The sequence below is a fragment of the Sorex fumeus genome, unplaced genomic scaffold, assembly GCF_029834395.1.
Source record: "Sorex fumeus unplaced genomic scaffold, SorFum_2.1 ptg000122l, whole genome shotgun sequence".
NCBI lineage: Eukaryota > Metazoa > Chordata > Mammalia > Eulipotyphla > Soricidae > Sorex > Sorex fumeus.
Window position 1 is genome coordinate 28,464,061 of NW_026606179.1, and position 23,695 is coordinate 28,487,755.

General features: G+C 39.7%; 1 protein-coding gene and 1 pseudogene across 1 annotated transcript in view; both read right to left on the bottom strand.

Moving 5' to 3' along the window:
* Positions 1–6,324, bottom strand: part of SHCBP1 (SHC binding and spindle associated 1) — a 55,809-nt gene extending 49,485 nt beyond the window's left edge. The window contains exons 1-4 of the mRNA XM_056136104.1: positions 5,964–6,324; positions 2,360–2,527; positions 2,083–2,198; positions 344–552 (exon numbers count right to left, since the gene is read on the bottom strand). Of these exons, the coding sequence (XP_055992079.1) occupies positions 344–552; positions 2,083–2,198; positions 2,360–2,527; positions 5,964–6,324 (854 nt within the window). The remainder of the gene's footprint in view (positions 1–343; positions 553–2,082; positions 2,199–2,359; positions 2,528–5,963) is intronic.
* Positions 6,325–19,418: 13,094 nt separating this feature from the next.
* Positions 19,419–20,431, bottom strand: LOC130043678 (transmembrane protein 183-like; annotated as a pseudogene).
* Positions 20,432–23,695: the final 3,264 nt, after the last annotated feature.

The following is a 23,695-nucleotide window of genomic DNA, read 5'->3' on the forward strand; positions in this document are numbered from 1 at the left end:
TAAAGAGTCCCTTGTCTTTGAATATTTTTTAAATATTGCAATGAACAAGTCTAAGTTTTATTTATTTATTTACTTTGGTTTGGGGCCATACCTGGCAGTGCTGAGGGGCTACTCCCAGCTCAGAGCTCAGAAGTCAGTCCTGGTTTCTCGGAGAATCAGAGTTGAGAGGACTCAAACGCAGTGACCCACAGTGCAAAGCATGCACTCCAGCCCTTTGAGTTTTCTCCCCATTCCTCTATCCTAAGTATGAATTTAAAATCTGGGTCTAATAACAGATTGGAATTGCTGCATTTTATTCAAAGTTTCTGGCCACATGAGTATTTTCACCGAGTTTTCATCCTACCTGACATGTTCAATTGCAAGTGCTGTCTGGTCAAATTCTCCAGAATCATCAAATACCACCCACAGCTCCTGCAGAGGTAACTGATGTTCCTTCAGCTGGAGGAGCTCTGTCATACACTCCACCGTAAATGTGCTCACTTGAGATTCACAGAGGTAAGGGTCGGCTAGCCTCACCACTGCCTTCAAGGCTGCAAAGTCCACATCTATGACCTGAAGTTTAAAAGAAGAGATTTAACATGGTGATTAAAGTTATTTTAAATTAAAACACATATATAAATCCTCCGCCCCTCTCAGAGAGCCTGGCAAGCTACCCATGATGTATTTGATATGCCAAACACAGTAACAATTGTCACAATGGAGATCGCTACTGGGCCCGCTTGAGCAAATCGATGAACAATGGGAGGACAGTGACAGTGACAGTGATATAATATAAAACATTATAGCCTGATGTTTTTAAAAGCATGAAATTAGAGCAGAGGGGCTTTTTAAAATCTGTAATGAAAAAGAATGTCAAGGAAACAAACAAACAAGATAGCAACTAGTAGGGATGAAGTCTAGTTTGGCTGGGATGGTTAGAAGCAGTGCTTCTGGGAACAATGAAAAGGAACAAAAGGAAGCAGCCATCTGAAAAGCAGGAAAATGCAAAAGGCTCTGTGCCAGAGATAGACTTCATAAAGCATAAAGCTATCAGGCCTTTGGTAGAAACAATATTTTAGAGCAGATCGATGACACAGTTCTCTCTTAATACTCTCTTAATGATTATGGACCAGGGACATGGCAGAAATTAAGCACAGTTCTTTATATGCACCCACCCTAGTTTAATCTTCTGCATTTTATGCCTCACCCGCCTCACCCCAAACATCACTAGATACAGCCCTGGGAGTTGCCTGAGCACTGCTTGGGCGACCAAAAATAAACAAATAAATGAACAGAAATTTTAAAAAAAGCCTATAACTGCTTTTACAGAACTGATGGGAGGGGGGAGAACTATCAAGTCCAATTTGTTACCTGTACAAAGATATTAACATAATCTGAAATTAAAATCACAAAGAACAGCTGCAAACCACTGCCTCATAATCACTGCAGTATGTGATGTCATTATCTAAAGGAGATGCAGTAACAACTTGTATTCATTTATACTCCCTGGTTTAATATTATAGTTTAACGGGGTGTTTTTTTGTGGTCTGGTTAACAAGTGCTGAGAAAAATTCACAGCTGTAATTAGAGTGCAAATCTAATGGAAAAGGCCTAGTCAGTTGAAAAATAAGATTGTTTTTACTTTCTGCAATGAGACACATTATCAAGAGATTAACCACATACCTAGAAATTTGTTAGGCAAAAGAAAAAAGAGGCTTGTTTTAAAACGCTATTTGGTCTGAGCTACTTAATGGGCTACAACTAAGAAGGTAAAAAAATTAATTGAAACTCCGGTTGACTTCATAATTAGGTCTCTATTTTTAAATGATCTTAAATACCTCCTCTACTTCTTAGGTTTATAAAGCCGTTCTTCCTTGTCAGAAAAGACTTACACTTTAACCACATCAATTCCCTGGTAACTCGTTCTCAGTGGCCTTTAAAATTTGCGGCACACTTCATACACTGTGGCAATTAGATGTGAAAAGCATGGTATTTTCAATCAGCTCATAAACTTTAATTAAAAATAAGCACTTTGGTTATTACCGCCTGAAGGAAAGTACTTTTAGTTAGAAACAAATGTCTTAACAACAGAATTAAATTTACCTCAACCAGCACCTCGAACACATTAGTGTGCCAGACTGCCCGCCATCCAGATGGTTCAAGGACCTTCTCCAAGAACTCAGCTGTGAATTCTCTTACCTCAGAGGCCTTGCAATCAGCTACAAACAAATTAAACACAGTAAGAATTGAGACCTCATAAAGCAGAACAAAGTTAAAGCATACTTTCTCAGAACCAACAACTCTCGAAATGAGGAACTAAAATAGATAATCTACAATAAAACTGAAAATATGAAAGAAGCAAAGGAGACCACCAACTCACCTAAAATGTAATCTTGATAGGCTCTGAACCGTTCATAAAATAAAAGATGGCTTGTTTGGAACATTTCTGGGAAAAGAGTTTTTCCTTCCAGCACAAAACTTTGTAAACTACTTCCTGGCTGATCGTGCTTGCTACAATCACTGCATGAATCTGCATCTTGGTACAAATCTAAAAGAACAAATAGTAAGATAAGAAGCTCAACTATCTCAGGTACATCCAATGCTTACAGAGTCCTTTTATTTTGATATTTTTGCCTTAAAACCCCAAATATAAACAAGAGTTTGAGTATGATACTTTATTTACATTTCTCATTGTCAGCAGAAAACAGTTTTCTAAACTTCAAAATATCTCAAAAATTCAGTTTTCTAAACTTCAAAATATATCAAAATCTAGTAAAATTTTATTAAGAACTTAAAAATCTTTCACCAGGTTGTTAGACTGTTGTACTGTGATGTTTTTCAGGGAGGAAATATCTTTTTCCTAATCCAGGGGTAATCGCCCAAGAAAATCTTCTCCAAATGATACAGTTCTAATTTTTAGCATAGCTAAGTAGCAAACTTAATGGTTAAATACCATAGTAATTTTCTTTTCCAAAACAATTCTATAAGTCTGTACTAAAATAAGGAGCTAATTTCATATTCTTCCTCAGAAGAGTTGAAGTCTCCTTTATTTCTACAATTATCAGTCTGTCAATGCTTCTCATTCCAACAAGGTTGAGAGATTCTTAATAATGCATAAGGCTATATTCATTAAAGCTACTAAGTTCCTCCTCACTAATTTCAATGACTGTATCTAAGGAAAAGATTAGAAAATGCTAATCACATTAGGTGCTGTGCTATCGCGATAGCACAGCGGTAGGGTGTTTGCCTTGCACGCAGCCAACATGGCCAACCCGAGTTCGATTCCTTTGCCCTCTCGGAGAGCCCGGCAAGCTACCGAGAGTATCTCACCCGCACGGCAGAGCTTGGCAAGCTCCCCGTGACATATTCGATATGCCAGACACAGTAACAACAAAAGTCTCCAATGGAGACGTTACTGGGCCCGCTCGAGCAAATCGATGATCAACGGGAAGGCCTTTACCTTTACCTTTACCTTTAATCACATTAGGTTAGGGCTACATGTAATTAGATCTCAGAAGATGTGATTTGGCCAATGGCAAATCTGATTCTACAAATATGTTTTTAATAAACAAAAAGGACTACTAAATAAACAATGCTGTGGACAATACTCAGACCAGCAAGCTATTTCTAAGGTGGATTTCTGAGATTATTACCAATCAGCCTTTCACCAATCTCAATCTCAGCCCCATGATATTTTCTTCTTCCTTAGACTTTTTTGCCCTGTTCAAGCCACCAGGATTAATTGACTCCACAAATGACCCAAATGTACTCAAATGCCTGCTATTCACAAACAATGCACACAAACTTGAGATCTTACTTAGTGTGACAATCTATGCTTCAGTTTCCTTGCCTAAAAAGGAAAAATGAAAATAACATACTTACTTCAATTAAGGGCACAGTATATGTGTTTTTAGACAACATTTGTATATGCAGTATTATATTTATATAATATCAATAATTTCAAATTTAATAATTCTTATATAATAAATAGTAGCATTGTAGCATTGTCTTCCCATTGTTCATCGATTTGCTCAAGCGGGCATCAGTAATGTCTCCATTGTGAGACTTGTTGTTACTGTTTTTGGCATATCAAATACGTCATGGGTAGCTTGCCAGGCTTTGCCGTGCAGGTGGGATACTCTCAGTAGCTTGCCGGACTCTCTGAGAGGGACGGAGGAATCGAACCAGGGTCAGCCGCAAGCAAGGCAATAATTATATACTGCATATATAAATGTTGTTAAAGAAATAACCTCCACCTAACACCCATTAGGATGGATAATATCAAAAGAAAATCAGCAAGAAGGACAAAAGTTAGCAATGCTATCAAAAAACTGAACAATTCTATTTCTAGATATAAACTCAAATGAACTGACAGCTGAGTTTCCAGGGGACATTTGCATATCCATGTTCAATGCAGCATCATTCACAACAGCTAAAATCTGAGGCAACTTAAGTATCCACAAGTTGATGTACGGACATGTAAAACACAATAAATACATATAATAAAGTATTATTTGATCTTAAAAAGGAGGAAAACTCTGCATTGTGCTGCAACATGGCTGAACCTTGAATACACTGTGTTTAGTAAAATTAGCCAGTCACAAAGAAGTCACAAATGATTTCACTGAATATAGACTAAATCACAAAAGCAGAAGGCAGAATGGCAGTTAGCCAGTGAGACAGATTTTGGAGTCATAGTTCAATTGGTTTTGCCTATTTATTACTATTGATGAAAGTTATGAACATTATTCGTTATTCATTTACACCACTTCATAGGGCTAGTAGCTGTTTTTCAAATGAGAAAACAAAAGCCAAAAGACATTTGCCAGTTTAAAAACAGCTTAGTGGTGGAATTAAGTTTAGTTACTTGAATTATTGTTCAATAGGTTTGTTTCATTTAGTTACTATCCAATAGTTTCCCTTTTACAAGATGAAGAGAATTATGGGATGATGGCTGCACAACAAAGCATTGGTTTTGTACCTCTGGACTGTGTGTTTTAAAACCGTTGAAGGTAAATTATGTCATATGTATTTTATGGCAACTTTTTGGTTTCATTAGGGCTACACTCAGAGGTGCTAAGGACTTACTACTGGTTCATTGCTCAGGGATCACTCCTGGCAGTGCTTGGGACCATGTGGGGTGCAGGTAACTGAACCCAGGTTGGTCCCAGGCAAGGCTTACCAGCTGTACTATCTCTCTGGCCCGTTTAAAAACATTTTTTAAGGGCAGGAGGGAAATACCCTTACATTTTAGCGTACAATCCTTAACAGTCTCTTTGAGAGTTACTTCTCACATATTTTTCACCACTCCACTGGACTAGTGGCTGTTTTCCAGATGAGAAAACAGAAGCCAAAAGACGTTCACACGACAGATTGGTCGTGGAATTAAGTCACAGCTTAACATCAGCACTCTTTCCACTACACAACGGAAAAATACTGAATCACCTTAAAATATCACCAAAACAAAACAAAAAAATCATCAGGAAAACTGAAGTTTAGGAGACCAGGGGTTTGCTTTCAGGCAGTTCTAAACTGGCTCGCCTAGCTTCTTTGTGAGAGAGAGAGAGAGAGAGAGAGAGAGAGAGAGAGAGAGAGAGAGAGAGTGTGTGTGTGTGTGTGTGTCTCTAAATTGGCTCGTCTAGCTTCTTTGGTTTTGTGTGCGTGTGTGTGTGTAAACTGGCTCACCTAGCTTCTCTGGTTGTGTGTGTGTGTGTGTGTGTGTGTGTGTGTGTGTAAACCGGCTCACCTAGCTTCTGTGGTTGTGTGTGTGTGTGTGTGTGTGTGTGTCTAAACTGGCTCCCTAGCTTCTTTGGTTGTGTGTGTGCGTGTGTGTGTGTGCGTGTGTGTGTGTGTTCTTTGATAGGTTCTTTGAGAATCTAGATGGAGGATTCGAGTTTCTAGACCAAATTTCTAGACCAAGTGTTCAAGTTGCATCTCTTTCCCGAAAAGAGAGTGTCGATGGAAAAGATGCGCCCGCTCTCCACCAAGCAATACGCACCCCCCGGCCCCCCAATGCGCTGCCGGCATCCAGGCAGGCTGATCCGGTCCGGTCCTGGTTCGGTCCAGATGCGCCAGGTGGGGCTGAGAGGTGGAGCTCGCTGCCTCGGGAACTCTGACAGCCCCGCTAGCTGGGACGTTCCAGGCCTCGCGCAGGCAGCAGCAGCGCCGCCCGGGCCAAGCTGGACCCAGACACCGGCGACCCAAGCTTGCCCAGGGAAAGCGGACCCCGGAAACCGGCGTCGCGAGGAGGCTGCGCCTTCTCCGGCCCGGCTGCCACTCACCTTTCCCGGGGGTCGCCAGCCCCTCGTCGGCCTCCACGTTTGCGTGTTCAGACTCCTCTGCCATCGCCTTCACGCCCAGTCCCGCAGCCTCCGTCAACCCCTAAGACATTTCAAATTTCCGCGGGTGACTTCCTAGCTCCGGAAAGTGATGACGCAAACGCTTCTGATTGGATGGTGGGCCGAAGCGCTTGCCCAATTAAAAGCAGGTTTCTGACGTCTCGTTTTGTTTTTTTAATTTTCTCACGAGCCCCGCCTTCCACCTCCACCAACGCTGGGGACAGCGCCTCGGCGCCCTCTATCGGCCGGCGGACTGTTGCTCCTTTCGGAAGAGCTTATAAACCACGTCTTGAAATAGGGTATGCCTGGTGTAGCACTTGCGGCAGGCTTGTGTTGTAGTAGTCATTAAACAAAAATTTAAAACTCCAACGACTTGTTTACAAAAATAAATGGGAGGTAGAGGAAAAGGCACTGGGAACAAACATAGTATGTTGAAAACAGCTATGGTACAGCTGGTAGGGTGCTTGCCTTTCACGTAGCTGAACCTGAGACCACCCAGGACGGATCCCTGAGCACTGAGTCAGGATTAAGCCCTGAGCACAGCCGGATGTGGCCCAAAGTCCGAAAAACAAAACAAAGCATAGTATGTAAACTTCTGCCATTACTAATGGTGTTTGTTGTTACCTTCCGTAAGTCATTACACATATTCAGAAATGATAAGATGTGAATATACTGCCACAATTAAAGATAACTTCAGAAGGTCATCTTCAGTTGTGGCAGTTTATTTACCAAGGTGGTTTTTGGTTTTTTCATTACCAAAACCCAGCTTTTCTTTCTCTCTCATTTTCCTTTCCCTATTTTCTCTCATATTTCCATTCACTGCCTACACTGATACCCACAGACACACACAAACAAGATATTTTCGAAGAATGTCAAATTTAAGTTACTAAGTAAAAATGTGTTTTTTTCATATTTATAATCCATAAATAAACTTCTCTTCAGTAATAATAAACACATACAGAGTCCTGTGTGCGTGACCTTGGATAAATGAGACAGAGTTCTGTTCTTGTCAGACAAATCCTTTCCAGAAAGAGGGTTTAGAGGGTCACCTAAGAGACAAAATAAATAAATATTCAAGACATCAGTAGAACAAGGCAGTACACATCTCCACCACCCCTCCCACACCAAAAAAAAAATTTAAGTTTTCACGAGAGATTCGGTGCTGCAGTCCACACTGCCACAAGAAAGCGCCCATCTCAGTAAAGCCAGTTACTAAGTAAAAATGTGTTTCACTCATATTTATTATCCATAGGAAAAAATATGCTCCAGTAACAATAATTAACAGATACTAAGTTCAGTGTGCATTCTAAGTTCCGGTGTGACTTAACTATACAATCTGCATTCTGTGAACTGGAAAATATTGTTATTCCCATTTTATAGATGAGTCAATGGAGTCACTAAGAATTTATATAACTTGTCCAATTCAACCCACCACCCAGGATTAGAAGTCAGCCAAACTCCAGCCATCCCCTTTAATGCCTCTGCCACACCTGACTTAGTCAGATTGGATAAGCCAGTGTTTGTAGGGGTAAGATGAGTCTCAGAGGACCATGAGTCAGGTAGTGACAGTTAGCCTTTCAGGTCTCAGGGAAAGTATTTCCATTTCTGCCTTTCAGTAAAACCTGGTGCTAAAGTCTCTCAGATCCCACATGGGATCATCTTAAGATAAAACAGAGATGACTGTGGAAACCTGACCTTAATTCAGCTAGCTTTTCCATGAAATGAGATTTCTCTGACTTTTGTGCAGAGTCTGACCTTACATTTATTTTGTTCACTGAACAAATATTTACTGAACACCACGAGATGAAAAAGATATATATATAATCAAAACTAGCAACAGACCTTCAGGGCTAAGCTAGTTTTCTCATAATTGACCTCTTTAACCCTCTCACCCAACCAGTCTCAGGGGTGGCAGAAATTCTCTTCACCTATCTCACTATCTATCTCAATGCTAGAGGCAACAATGCTCTTTTTTTGGTGCAGCTACCAAATATTTTGCCCACTTTGTTAAGATAATATACAAACCAGTGCTTCTGGAAGTGTTGGGAAGGAACAGAAAATAAGAGAGTCGCGAACCAAGCACCTACGCTGCTGCAAGTTCCATTAAGGATTTTTTTTCCTGCTTAAAATTTTTATTGTTTTCAGTTTTTCTTGGAAAACTGTTTTTACAGAAATCTTTTTGTTTTTTTCAGATCACTTTGCTTAGCAAAACTTCCTGAAAATGTGATCTATTACTGCATCATAGGGCATAATTTAAAGGGAATTTAGGGGTTCCTGATTTATATTTGCCAACTACAACTGGAATAAGTTGTTTTAAGATTTACTACCAAAAGTGTATGAGAGTTCTTTTTTTTTTTAATTTATTTATTCAATCACGGTGAGAAAAGTTACAAAGCTTTCAGATTAAAAGTCTCGGTCATACAATGATCAAACATCCCTCCCCTCAACAGTAATTATTTTTCACCACCAAGAACCCAAATATACCCCCCTTCCTACCCCTCCCGATGCCTGTGAGGCAGATGATTTCTACTTAACTCTCTACTTTGAATACATTCATCATTTCAACAAAAGATGCACCATTGTTGTTTGGAATTTCCCCCCAACAATCAGAACTGCTGAAAAGGCATTGTGAAATAATTTGTTTTCTATTGCTGGTTATGAAAACCATATGATGTCACGCAGCCTCAATAGCAGCCGCACGATTTTGGATTTCTGATACTTTATTAATTAAGTCTGGAGGGATTTCTGCCAAGAGCCGGATAATTACGAGATTGTTTTCTGTGCGTCTGGTGCCATGGCCGTTCCGAAGAGCCACTTGTGGGGGGCAACTCATGGCCTCAGTTGGGCATGAAGGACGAGCCGATTCTGTCCCCCTTCCCATGAGGCTGCAGTTGCCCCGTCACCACCGGCTCATACCTGGCTCTCCAATAAGCTCTGTGGCAGTAGCCACCATGCTGCCAGTGGTGGGGAGGGGGGGTGAGGCAAAAGAGACAGACACCCTTTCCCTCCTGGGGGGGGCATGGTGCCGGAGTTTAACACCTAGTCCATTCACATTTCTGCTGCAAGCTGCTGGGCTCTGGATTATTTCCATGTGCGTCTGGTGCCATGGCTGTGCCAGAGAGCTGCTCTTGGGGGGCAACTCCCATTAAGGATTATTAATTTGAATATTACATGCCAATGTTTGTTCATTATTTGCTCTGATTATATAGCAAGTTTTTCTTATTTCCCCCAACTAGGAATTTTTTGGGAAACACAATTTTTGGAGATTGCTTTATTTTTTCTTACCCTAAAAAAAGATTTTTGGGGGGCCACGGTAATAGTACAGAGGTAAAGGTGCCTACCTTGCACACGGCTGAACCCAGTGCAATTCCTGGCCCCACATATGATCCCCTGAGCACCTCCAGGAGTGATCCCTGAGCACAGAGCAAGGAATAATCCCTGAACACAGCTAGGTGTTAGAGAAAAATGAATAAAGAACATAAAATAAAATGTCAGCTTCACCCTGGCTGAAATGGGGCGTGTGGGGGGGGGGGGGGCAGGGGGAAGGGTATACATAGAAAACTAATGTTAACAAGTAATGACATTATTCTTGCAGAATTGAGGTTCAATAGAGTCTGCAGTCACAGTCTAAGCTTGCTCCTATCCTGTTTGCAAGCTGCTAGAAGTATAAGATGGGACCTGAATGCACCCTTGTGTTTACAGGATGCTCTTAGGAAACAGGACTTAAACATCTTCCCAAATATAGAAAACTCTGACTAGATCAACTCTGTAAGATCAAAGAATTACCTGGAATCTGTGAACACTGTTTTTTCTTTATCAATAGAGTAAGTCTATTAGAAGCTAATGTCTTTTAAATAACTAAAAATTTTTGAAATTAACTAGATACCTACTTTTCCAAAAAAAATTTGTGTTCTCTTCTGCATGGGAATTTGTGTTCCCAAGACCAAAACTTCAAGAGCAGGGCCAGTCAGCCAGAGAAATATGATGTCTGTCTCCTTGGTCTAGCCAACTCTTTTTGTCTCTGAATAACCTCCCTGATTAAAAAATTATATACAATAATAAAATTTATTAATAAATTTCTCCTTTACAAAATTTTAATTTCACTCTACAGTCATAATTATTTCAGTCAACAGATGCAGTTATTTTGGGGCTTAGGTCTAGAATCAAGGGGTCAAGGTCTGAATTTTGCTGCTCTTGTTCAGAGACCTCCTGAAACCACAGGTCCCTCCACCAGTGTTCTTAGATTCTGTCCCCATCCCACTCCTTCCTGTCAACTGGACAGGCACATTACAAAATCTCAGACATTGCCGCTTAGATCTCATGTTTCCAGTTCTGTTGAATCTGTGTCTTGCATATATAGCTATAGCCCTCACACATATCGCTGGTATAACTGAAGCCCTAATGCCTTTTAACCCATTACTTTTCATTCTTTTCTTTCCCCCTTGATTTCTTTCCTTCTCTGCCTCCTCTCTAAATTCTGGGGTCAAGGATGTTCCGAGCATCCCCTTTTTACTACAGTACATTTCCTCATCCAGCTTTTTATATTTCACAGATAAATGAGATAATTCTGTGTTTGTCTTTCTTCTTCTGACTTATTCCACTCAACATGGTATCTTCCAGTTCTGACCGTATTTCAGCAAATTGCATAATTTCATCATTCCTTGAAGCTGCATAGTGTTCCATTGTGTGTATATACCACACCTTCATGATCCATTCATCTATCATTGGACACCTAAGTTGATTTCATATCTTAGTTATTGTATTGACTACAGCATTGAATAATGGTGTGCATATGTCCTTTTAAGAGCGCACTTTTATGTCCTGGGAATAGATGCCTGGAAGTGGAATTGCTAGGTCAAATGGCAGTTCAATTCTAAGTTTAAGGGAGCGCTCCATACTTTTTTCCAGAGGGGTTGTTTTCAGGTACACCAGAATTTTTTTGGTTGAAAACTCTAGCATTCATGGAGTCAGGGTAGTCGACTTCCCCATACTTCCAGAAGTATGACTTACCCATACTTCTAGAAGCCCTAACAGTCATATCCACGTCTTACCTGTTTGGCCTCTTTTCGAGGGAAAAAATATATATGGCTATTTGTCTTCATGTGTGTGTGTGTGTATGTGTGTGTAAATGTGAGAAATTTTATATATTCTGAACACCAGAACCTTATGTAAAAAATTTTTGTGAGAGATGCCTCCAGACCCTGTGACAGGCTGAATCTGGGGCAGCCTGGAGCAGGAAGAGTAGTGGGACTAACCTGCCCCAACAGAGTCCCGAAAGCCAAAAACCATCAGGACTCAATCACCACCATGCTGACAGCCAATTCCCATTGGCTCAGACGAACCTCATCCATGAATGAATCTACTGAAAAACTCGGGTATGTGGGTTTTGTGACCAAAATCTCCAGGCTATCATGGAGTCAGGGATGGGCAATCTCCCCCCATTTCCCTTTTCAGGAGCCTGGCAGTCACACCCATGAACTGCTTCTGATGCCATATAAGCTCATTAACTGGGCGTGATCCAGAGACTCACAAATAAATCTTGGAAGATATTAACAGGCTGCAGAGACGCCTCCAGACTCCAAAGTCATTATTCAGTTGAAAATTTAACTCCAGCTCTATCATCCCATCAAAATTTTAGAATTTCTGAAGTTACATATCATACTCTACACCACTGATATACCAGGAGTAGCACACCACATTGGATGGGTGTAAAGTAGAAGGCAACTGATCTCGATTAAAAAAAAATAGCACACAAAGCTCAACCTGTAACAGCATCTGAGTAAATCTTGTATACAAGGGCTTAATAGTCTTAATGGCTTAAAGACTCATATACAACAATCTTCACACACTTTCTTCTAAGTAAACTTTTTTTTACTATTTTTAGTGGATTATTCATAACAAGCAATACAAAATAAATTATTTGTGGACTGCTGTTGGAGCAGGTTTGGATGGTGGTTGGGAAAATTTGAAATATTGGTGGTGGGAAGGTATAATGGTGGTAAGAATGATGTTTGGAATATTAAATGTAATAAGTTACTGTCAACAACTTTATAAAATAAAATTAAATTTAAAAAATAAATTTTTGCAAACTTATTCTCCTATTCTTGTGCTACTTTTCACTCTTGAAATATCTTGGTAATATTTTACACCAAAGTTTTCAGGGTACTTCTGGTCAGTTGCTTTTTGTTTTTTGTTGTTCTATTTTTAGTTTTTATTTTTTTGGTTTTCAGGGCCTTGTGTAAAACCTGGTAGTGCTCAGGGATTACTCCTAGTGATGCTCTGTGGACCATGTGCAATACAGGGAATTGAACCCAGGTGCAAGGCAAGCATCATCTTATAGAACAGTACAGTGAGCTAAGTAAGGGCTGTGGCTTCCCAGAGTCAGTCTACAGGGGTAAAACTATAACCTATCTGTCTGCCTCTCTTTCTCTCTCTCTCTCTCTCTCTCTCTCTCTCTCTCTCTCTCTCTCTCTCTCTCTCATTCTTTCTTTCCCTTGGTGTTGTGAATCAAACCCAGGGCTCACACAAATAAGGTTAAGTGCTCTATCCTTGAGATGCATCTGCCACTTTTCTAGTCCTATTTCTGGTCAACACAGCTCATCCCTCTGCTCATCCCTCCCCTTATCACCACCCTTCTCATATCACTTGTGGCAGTCCAAGGTCAGGTCTGAACGCCAGGTCCTGTCCTCAGTAGCAAGTTACAACCCAAGGTAGACTTCCCTGCCCCCAGTTCATTCTCTCATAACTTCACTCTCCCTACTTCTCGTATTTCTGTCTTTCAGTATTTTTCTACAGCTGCGTTGCCCAATACAGCAACCACTTGTCATTCAGGCTGCTGAGCATTTGAAATGTGCAGATCTGAACCAAGAGGTGCTGAAAGTATGAAATACACAGGTAATTTCAAAGATAATATGAGAAAATGGGAAACTCATTATTTTTTTGTCGATAGCATATTGAAATAATAATGTTTGGGGCATATTTGGTTAAATAAAATACTACTGGAATAACTTTTACCATTCAAAATATATAGTTATCAGAAAATTTTAAAAGTACTTGCCCTGTATGCTCTGGATGTGTACTAGATACATATTTGCTGTGGTACCTTTATTCCACCAGGTGGCATCAACTACCACAGGTGAGACTAGACAGACCACTTTGAACCTTTGAAACATGCTATTCTCACTCAGCAGAAACTGTGGGATAAGATCTAGTGTGCAGAAGAGAGGCAGGGTAGCAGCTGAATAACTATCCCCAGAGATATCCATGTTGTACGCCTAGAATCTATGACTAATACCTTCTATGACAATGAGACTTTGCAAATGTGAATAACCTAAAAATCTTGATGTGAAGAGATTACAGTGATTACTTGGGGTGAGCTTTTAATTGGTCACAGGTATCTATATAAGAGGGAAACATAAGGAGACGTGACTGCCAAAAGTGAGACTGGGGTCAGGGAGACATCTGAAAGGACACTTGAAGTCCTGGAATAAGACCATGTTTTTATTTAATGCTTGCAATAAAAAAAAAAAAGAAACTGACAGTGCTCATTTTTTTTTGTTAGATCGTTGTCAAAAGGAAGAAGTCTAGTGGGACACACTAATGATATTTGGGCACAGGTTTATCATCAGTATTACCTAAAGGGATGAGTCCATGTGGAGAGCTAAAGATTGGGAAGAAAATACCAGACTCCATAGTGCTTAGAGCAAGTCAAGATTTGTTACACAATTTTGAGCTGTCAGAAGAACTCATGCTACATGAGACTTCTAGGAATATTTGTTTCCTTCCCTCCCTCAAAAGGTCAAACTTAGGCTTTGAATAGGGTATTTTCTTCAATCACTTTCAAAATACAATCTACAAGAACATTTTTATTATCCTTGAAACTTGTCCAGTCTGTAGGGAAGTAATAATATATAACAATAGTAAGTCTACATAATAATACAGTCTATATGATAATACGGATTATATAGATAATATTATAGATACTATAATCTGTATAATAATAATACCTATTATAATAATTATAGATATATAACTAGAGTTTACTACATATATACACATACATATATATAGTTCCCTGACCAACAAACAGGGGCTTTCTTTGTACCTAATGAAATGTTTCTTAAGTGCTAGGTGTGATCAACACACAGTGCTAGCTCTCCTGAGGGGAACACTCACGTAGCACACTGCCAGAGGATTCCGGATGAGCTGCACAACTAGAATTAAATAGATCACTGCATTGATTCCCTTCTGAACCAGGGTTCCAGGCTTGGAATCCAGGAATGTGTGCCAGCATACCCCAGGGAGGGGACCCAGGAGTGAATAGTTCAGAGGAGAAGGGCCCTTGAAGGGAGAAATAAATAGATTAAAGATCCTATCTCTACATGACAAGGTGAGGTAGGGGGCTGTCTCGGATCTGGTTTCCCAAGAATCAGTTAGCTTGCCAGGATCCTAGGGGCACGCTCTCAGGAGATGCTTATGTAAGAAGTGGGAAGGAAGGGTTGGCAATGAGGGAAGTTGGCACTCCATGATTACACTCAGACCTCAGCTCATCCTTTGGGGTCAGAGCTCTACAGTCAGGGCGACCCTTCCATAATTGCCCCAAATTGAGGAAATGTCGGACAACAATTTTTTAAAATCTTTCCCCTCCTATTTTCCACAAGGTGTATTTGCCAAAGTAGGAGGACAAAACTAATTTTGTTTAACAACTCTCGTCTTGATTTATAACTTGTAAATATCTAAACATATGCTTATGTAGGCTTCTATTTATAGTTCTGCACTGGGTTCTACAAGTGCTGGAGGCAGCTAAAGGGAAATTATGTTTAATTTCAGAAATTTCAAGTCCAAGTGTGTGGAAAGTATGTTACAGAGTTAGCATGGTGAAAAATGAAGACTCTACCACCTTCTGGTTTTGTGACTTTTTCTACTAGAGAGAAGCATTGTTAATATTATAACGAACACTATTATTACTTTGTTGTGATCATTTAAATGAGGATATCTTATCCTCTTGTTCACAACAAGGCAATTAGTAAGTGCTGAAACTTGAACTCAATCTAGACAACTGAACCCAAAGTCTGTACATGATCCTAAGGTTAAAGTCAAACAGGATTCTGCCTTGTTCAGTCAAAGAACTGGGTTCACTTTGCTTGTGAGCTTGTAAAATTACCCTAATAATCTCTTGTATGTTTTAAGCTGATAGATATGTGGATTTTGTTAGAAAGTAATAGAAACTAATATAAAGAGGTATAAGTAACAATGTGGCAGATACCCTGGCATATGGGAATTCTATTCCTGGAGATAAGAACTGCATAGAAAGAATTAAAATATTAATCAAAACATATAAATTGTCTCTGAGAAAGACACACACACACAAAGTAAAGAAATGTATCTGAGGGGCAAAACTATCTTTCTAGGAGAAAAGCAAGATTTCTATCCAAGAACTAACTGTAGTCACTAGGCAGAGTTTGGGTATGTGAACTTAGGTCTCTGGATTTGTATATGCAGAACCAACACATAGACCATAACCACAAACACATGGGGTTCATATATGGTGACATGATCCTGAATGTTTTCACATCCCTAATATCTCAGAAGGAGAAGCAAAATAAGTCCTCTCCACTATAGTATTGGACTGCTTACCACGAACTAACTATTAAAACTCAATCCAGGAACTGGAACGATGGCACAGCAGGTAAGGTGTTTGCCTTGCTCATGGCCAACCCGGGTTCAATTCCCAGCATTCCATATGGTCCCCCGAGCACTGCCAGGAGTAATTCCTGACTGCAGAGCCAAGAGTAACCCCTGTGCATCATTGGGTGTGACCCAAAAAGCAAAAAATAAAAAAATTTTAAAAATTAAAAAAATAAAACTCAATCAAAGATAAAAAGGGGTTGGGACCAATATGTCAAAGAAGGGTTCCATACGAGGTTACACAGAGTTCACACTGCAATAAAATAGAAGAAAACACAGAATACTGAATACAGCCCCAAGGAGAAAATATAATAGGAGTAACCAGTAAACAATTATGGAAGAGATTTTGCTTAAGTAACTTCTGAACATTAAGGAGTTTAAGTAGCTCACCCACAAAATTAGAGGAGTGATGTACTCACTGATCACAGCCAGGAGAAGGAATTAGTGAGCTGAAAACCTACCTGAAGCTTTATTAATCTCCACGTGCTTAGGCCTGAGCAGGAGGACAAATCTGGGTCTGGCAGGGTCCCAAGCCAGCATTTACAGCAGGATGCACAGCTGTAGCCCCAGGCCAACATTTCAGATTGAGGTGGCAGGTTGACAGCTGCCTGAGCCACATGAAGACAAAAGCTTTCCCATGCATCATGGTGCATTTGAATACATGAATTCATTCAGAATCAAAGAGGAGAGTTAATCCACAGAGTAGGGAGGGCTGGTTCTGTTGTGCATAGCTGTCCAAATGCAAGGACTGTGGCAACAGGATTAGACTGAGGGACCAAGAACTGTGAACTCAGGGAAATAGTGCTGGTTTCTACTGAAAATACTCAGCAGAAGCCAGACAGAAACAACACAAACACAGCCCCACAGAATCTGATATAGAATTGATGCATTTGAACCTTAGATTGCTCCCCAAGTCTGCTTAGAACCAAACCCTCATCCCTAGCCTCACTGTGTATAAAACACAGTGAAGAGTAGAGGAGCCTGCCATAATTAGTGAATAGAGACAAAAAGCCCAGGAAGATCCCTAAGCACCAAGACTCCCTTAGTCCCAAAGAATTCAAAAGGACAATGGTAAAGATGTTCAAGAAACTGAACAATAAAATAGACCTCCAACAAACACAGAGAATGTATGAGAGAGGGTATGTGAAAACAGACATCAAAATTCATTGAATTGAATAGCATAGCAAGTGAACTAAAAAAAAATTCATTAGAAGAGTTCAATAGAAGATGCACAGATGCCAAGGAATAAATTAGTGTGCTGGTTAACAGGAGACATAAAATCATCCAGTTAAAAAAAAGAATGGAAAAAAATGAAGACAGTGTTATAGCTCCATGGGATAATTTGAAGAGAAATAGCAACTGAATTTTAGTTCTAGGGGAGAGAGGAAAGTGGCTAATAATGATGGTGATGATGATGATGATATAATAATAATAATAACAATAATAAAGTATGGAACTGCAGAGATAGTACAGAAGGTAGGGAGGGTGCTTGCCTTGCATACAGCCGACCCTGGTTTGATCACTGAAATCCAAATGGATGAGCCCCAACAGTAGTACTACCTTCCAAATACTACTGCTATTAGTAATTACAATTACTAATAGAAATTATATTAATGCTATTATTGTTGATAAAAATGGGCTGGAGCGATAGCACAGTGGTAGGACGTTTGCCTTGCACGCAGCCAATATGGCCGACCCGAGTTCGATTCCTCCGTCCTTCTCAGAGAGCCCGGCAAGCTACCAAGAGTATCTTGCCCGTGCGGCAAAACCTGGCTAGCTCCCCGTGACATATTCGATATGCCAAACACAGTAACAAGTGTCACAATGGAGACGTTACTGGGCCCACTCGAGCAAATCAATGAACAACGGGAGGACCGTGACCGTGATTGTTGATAAAAATAATAATAATAACTGACCAAATAATAATCGACTGAAGAAAGAATTTTTCATTCTGAGGGATTGTGTCATCTACCTACATCCAAGAAGCTCAGAGTTCAAAACAAAATAAACCAAATAGAAGAACTCCAAGAAATGTTTTAATGAAAATGGAAAAAGTCAAAGAGAGAATTCTGAGTGCAGCCGAAGCAAAGCAAAAACTTACAGGTAAAGGAGCCCGCATAAGACTCACAATAGAAGCTGATCAAAAAAGCAAAACAAAACCTCTACAGACCAGAGGGAATGGTTTTACATACGAAATAAACATCCCAACATCCCAACAATACTCTGTTCAATAAGGTTTTTGTTTGTATTTGAATGAGTGGCATAAAGCTTTACAGATAAACAAAAGCTAAAGAATTACATGACTATTAATAGGTTTTTTTGTAAAATATATTTATACACTAAATATTCAAAGATAACTTTTTTAAAAAGATACACAAGTCAATCTTATAAGATTTGTCTGCAATCTGCTTTATTTCTGAAAAAGGGTAAAAGGGAAGAGAAAGAGGTCTGAGCGATAGTCCAGCTGGGAAGGCACTTGCCTTGCATACGGTCAACCCAGGTTTGAACCCTGGCGTTCCATATGATCCCTCAAGCACCACCAGGAATAATTCCTGAGTACAGAGCCAGGAGTAACCCCTGAGTATCCATCGCTGGATGTGACCCAAAAAGCCAAAATAAATAAATATATAATTTTTTTTAAAAAACAAAAGAGAAAATCTTCTTGAATTTAAGGAACTGCTAAATTAGAAGCAATAGTGGCAACAATTTGAGGCCTCTAAGGTACTTCTGATCATAGGGAATACTGAAACTTCCTTGTTTGGAAAGTCAAATGAGATTTAACACAGAAATTGTGACCAGATTTCCCCGCTTTCAAGTGCAAAATTTTACTTTAAAATGTATTTTTAAATTGTCTTTTGTTTTGACTTTTTCCATTGGAGAGAAGCCCATTTTTTCTTTTGAATATGTATTCCTTTTTCTCTCCTCTGTCTTTAAATTTTTTTTGAATAAAAACTATTTCGCTTCACTAAAAAAAAAATTCTTTTGTTTTTCATTTTGATTCAAACATTCTCCTTCCCCCTAACAGAAGCTTCAGGAACCTCAAGAGCAATTGAATTACTAACCAGATATAGAATCCAAAGGCCACTTACAAACTGGAATCTGACTACTAAATTTTTTTCCTATCTCAGGGCTGTTCTGGGGATAGGAAGGTGTAACTATACTCACAGGGAGAATAGATACTGAGGATTCCGCCAAAAAGCCAAACACTGTGTACTGGATTCAAAATGATTTGTATATCCTGTTGAATTTGCAGCTTCTGACGTCCATAGAGAAAAATGAACCTTGGGAAATCAGTATAACAGATAATGTTGCAAATTTGTGCTCACATAGATAGCAAAAAGAATATATATATATATATAATTTCCATTGCATAAACATGAAATTGAAGGTGGTGACTTGCAATAGGTAGCAGTCTTAGTCTGGATTGATATGAATAATTGCATATTCAGTGGAAGAGTGAGAAGCTGCAACCCTCCCATACACATATTCATTAATCTATACTACTGTTCTTTGAACTTGAAGTTCAGTTCTTAAATTGATTCCTATCTATTCCCAACAATCTTTCTGCACCAGAAAAAAAGAAAAGAAAGAAGTATTTGGAATTTCTTACTGTACTAGGAGTATTTTCTGTAATGGCTGGATTCCTGGAGGTTTGAGCACCAAATGGCTCATACATAGGAAATACATTGGATTATAAAGATGCAGAGAGTTTGCTGTTTCTTCATTGATTCTGGTTGCCTGTGCAAAGGCAGAAAATCATCCAGCATGTAGTGCCTTCTATACAATCTGGTCCAAAAGGAAGCAGTGTGGTGACAGTTCAGGCATTCTTACTGTGGCACTGTCGCCCCGTTGTTCATCTCTTTGTTTGAGCAGGCACCAGTAACATGTCCAATGTGAGTCTTGTTGTTACTGTTTTTGGCATATCGAATACATCCCAGGGAGCTTGCCAGGCTCTGCCATGTGGACGGGATACTCTCAGTAGCTTGCCAGGCTCTCCAAGAGAGACGAAGGAATCAAATCCGGGTCAGCCGTGTACAAGGCAAACACCCTACCTGCTGTGCTACAGCTCCAGTCCAGGCATTCTTACTAAACAGGGAATAATGCACAATGTCCTCAGGATGGATCTGAGAAGAAACAATAGACAAATATCTATAGGATGCTCTTCTCCAGTCTTATCCAGGTCTTCTTTGTGTCTCTTCCTCTTATTTTCTATAGAGATGGTCCTCTCTCAGATATTCTCTACATGAGCACCCATCTCATCACTGCTGACAACAATGTCACAGGGTTCACCAGTCCCAGATAAAACCTTTTTGGAATGTTTTCATGTGACAAAGATATTTTACTTCCTGATATACAGAATTGGTAACAGATTTCTTGATATGTCTAAAACTTGTCACAGTGAAATCCAAGTCAGAACAATCTGCCATAGTTATTCACCCAGAGCAGGTGTCAGGTGCTCATAGATTAAGCTGTACAGCGATCATGTTGTGGCAAGGCCACTCTAATTGGATTAGGATTCTGGGTCATGTCTGGGGCCAGAACACTGGCCAGGGGGATTGCAGGCCAGTTCTACCAGACTCTACAGCATCCTATACAGGAGGCCACAACTTTCCTGACCACTATTGATTATCTGGTCTACTTATAAGAGGCAAAGAAGCCCTACCTGGAAGTGGCAAGACAACATAAAACAAGAGAAAGATGAAAGGAACATAGAAGTCTTAAACAGTGTACATAAGACTCACTTGTGACGCTAGAGCTATAGTACAGCGGGTAGGGTGTTTGCCTTGCATGTGGCTGACCCGGGTTCAATTCCCAGCATCCCATATGGTTCCCTGAGCACTGCCAGAAGTAATTCCTGAGTGCATGAGCCAGGAGCAACCCCTGTGTATTGCCAGGTGTGACCCAAAAAGAAAAAAAAAACTCACCTGTACTGAACTCAAATGGGGATACAGACTCAAAGTCTTATGTATAAAATACATGGTAATCTCAAAATATATATATTTAGAAGGCACAATCAAGAAGAGACAATTGAAAACCAGCCACTACATAAAAGAAAGATATCTAAGTACAGTGGCAGAAATAAAACATGCCATGAAACAAAGAAAATTTCATAGACACACAGAATCTATATAAAAAAGATAACAATGAAGCACTCCATTTCAATAATCTCACTTAACCTCAGTGACCTTACTCCCAACCAAAAGACAGAGTGACTGATGGGTAAGAAAACTAAAAGCAACCTTCTGTTGCTTACAAGAGATACATCTGAATGATTATGAAAACACTAATTCAATGCAAAGGGATGGAAAACAGTATAAAAGTAGTAGTTTAAAAGAAAGATCTGATGGCCATACTTGTATCAGACAACATAGGCTTCAAACCAAAAATGCTTATAAGGGAATCCCTACCAAAAGAAATAAGATATAAGAACATGAAAACACATTCCTTGTTCATGGACTGGAAGGATTAATATTGTCAAAATAACAGATTAAATGCAGTCCCTATAAAAATACCTATTACATTTTTAGAGACATAAACTAAATGCATCAAAATCTATTTGGAATAATACATCTCCATCTCCTCTCCCCCTCCAAAGACACTAAAACAATCCTGGGGGAAAAAAAGATGGGGGGGGGCGTGATTCTCTTCACCTATCTTTATCTTCTACCCTAAAGCTATAGTAATCAACACAGTAATCATTGCAAAACAAAGACGGACTCTAAAACCAACAAAACGGATTGAGAGTCCAGATACAGAACCTCAGTTATTATGGACAGTTAAACCTCAACAAAGGAGTAAAGTTTGAAGTGGAACAAGAAAAGCCTTTTCACCAAGTGATGTTGGTAAAACTAGTCTATTATATAAAACATAAAATAATTCCACACCATAAAAAACATATCAAAAACTCACATCTTGGAAATTCTTGGGTATTAATTTATTATGTGGTGCATTAATATTAATATTAACATTAATATTAATAAATATTCAGATAAAAAGTCCTCCAAAAACTCACAAAAACCCAATCCCACACCATGCACAAGTTAATTCTAAATGGATTAAAGACCTTGATATCAGAACCTGCATCTATAAATTACATTGAGGAAAACATATGCAAAACCCTTCAAAGCACTGAATCATTGGTTCTAAAGATATCTTCAGTGATTCAGTGCCATTGATCAAACACATGAAAGCAACAGTAAACAAATGGGATTATATCAAATTTAGAAGCTTCTTAGAGTTCTTGTGAAAAAGAGGGGGTACAAATGGTGATGAGTGTGGTGTTGGAATTATGTGCATGAGAAACCACTTTTTAACTGAATCACCATGAGATACAGTTACAAAGCTTTCATGTTTGAGTTTCGGTCATACAATGATCAAACACCCATTCCTTCACCAGTGCACATTTTCCGCCACCAAAATCCTCAGTATCCCCCACTCACAAACCTCCCCCTGCCTGTGTGGCAGACAATTTCCATAATACTCTTTCTCTACTTTGATTACATTCATTCCCACCATTATTATTTGGAATTTTCCCACCACCACTCAAACCTGTCGAAAAAGCAATACTAGACAATTTGTTTTGTATTGCTTATTATGAATAGCATAAGATGCCACATGGCTGCAAGAGCAGCCGTGCACTCCTGGAATTCTAAAATTTCAGATAATTAGGACCTGCAGAGGTCTCTGCAGTGAGCTGCTCAGTTCTGAGATTCTTTTGTGTGTCTCTGGATCACTGCCATTAAGGAGCTTAAGTAATAGCTGGAAGCAGTTGGTGGTTATCAGCTTAAGGTCCCACTGGGGTGGAGGGATGAGAAGGGCCGGCCCATCCCCCATCCCATGAGGACTGACATTTGCCATTACTGCTCCCATGTTCCTGGGCTTCTCATTGAGTTCTGGCAGATGGTGGACGCTGGGATTTCTAGGGGGCAGGTAAAGGGATAGCACCTGCTCTCATCTGGAGTAGCCTCGTGAAATTGACCTATTGCAAAGTCCAGAGGCATCTCTCCAGCGAGTTGCTTGGTTATTACCAGATTATTTTGTGTCTCCATTATTAATAGCATTTAATTGAGGAATCTCAGTTTAAAAAAAGAAACAATAATAAAAAGAAGCTTCTTGGATTGGAGAGATAGTACAGTGAGTACACTTGCCTCACAGGCAGCCAACCAGGTTCAATCGCTGGCTATGATTCCCTGAACATCTTTATGAGTGATTCCTGAATGCAGAGCCAAGAGTAATCCCTGAGCATCGCTGCATGTGACCAAAAATAAATACATAAACGATCCTAAACGAGGTCTGCTTTTCCCCAAAATCGCTGGTGACTGTTCTCATGTTAAGTGAACCAGAAGGACAAACACAGGATGATCTTACTTATTTATGGTATATAGAATAACTGGACAAGGGAATGCAATGAGGTAAAAGGAGGGTACTTAGATCACCTGTGATCCCAAAGTACAGAGAGAAAGGAAAGAAATCAAGTGGGGAAGTAAGTAGAGGCAGATGGGAAGTAAAGAAGGAGAGAGAGGTCAAGTGCCTTGGGTACATCTGGTAGTATGTAGAAGAGTAATATAGCCATATATTTAAACCACAGAGTTAACAACACTGAGAATATAAGATCCAAAGTATAACAATCAAACTTAAAAAATGTGCCTGTCAAGGTGACATGCTGGGAGGATGGGAGGGTACCTGGGAAC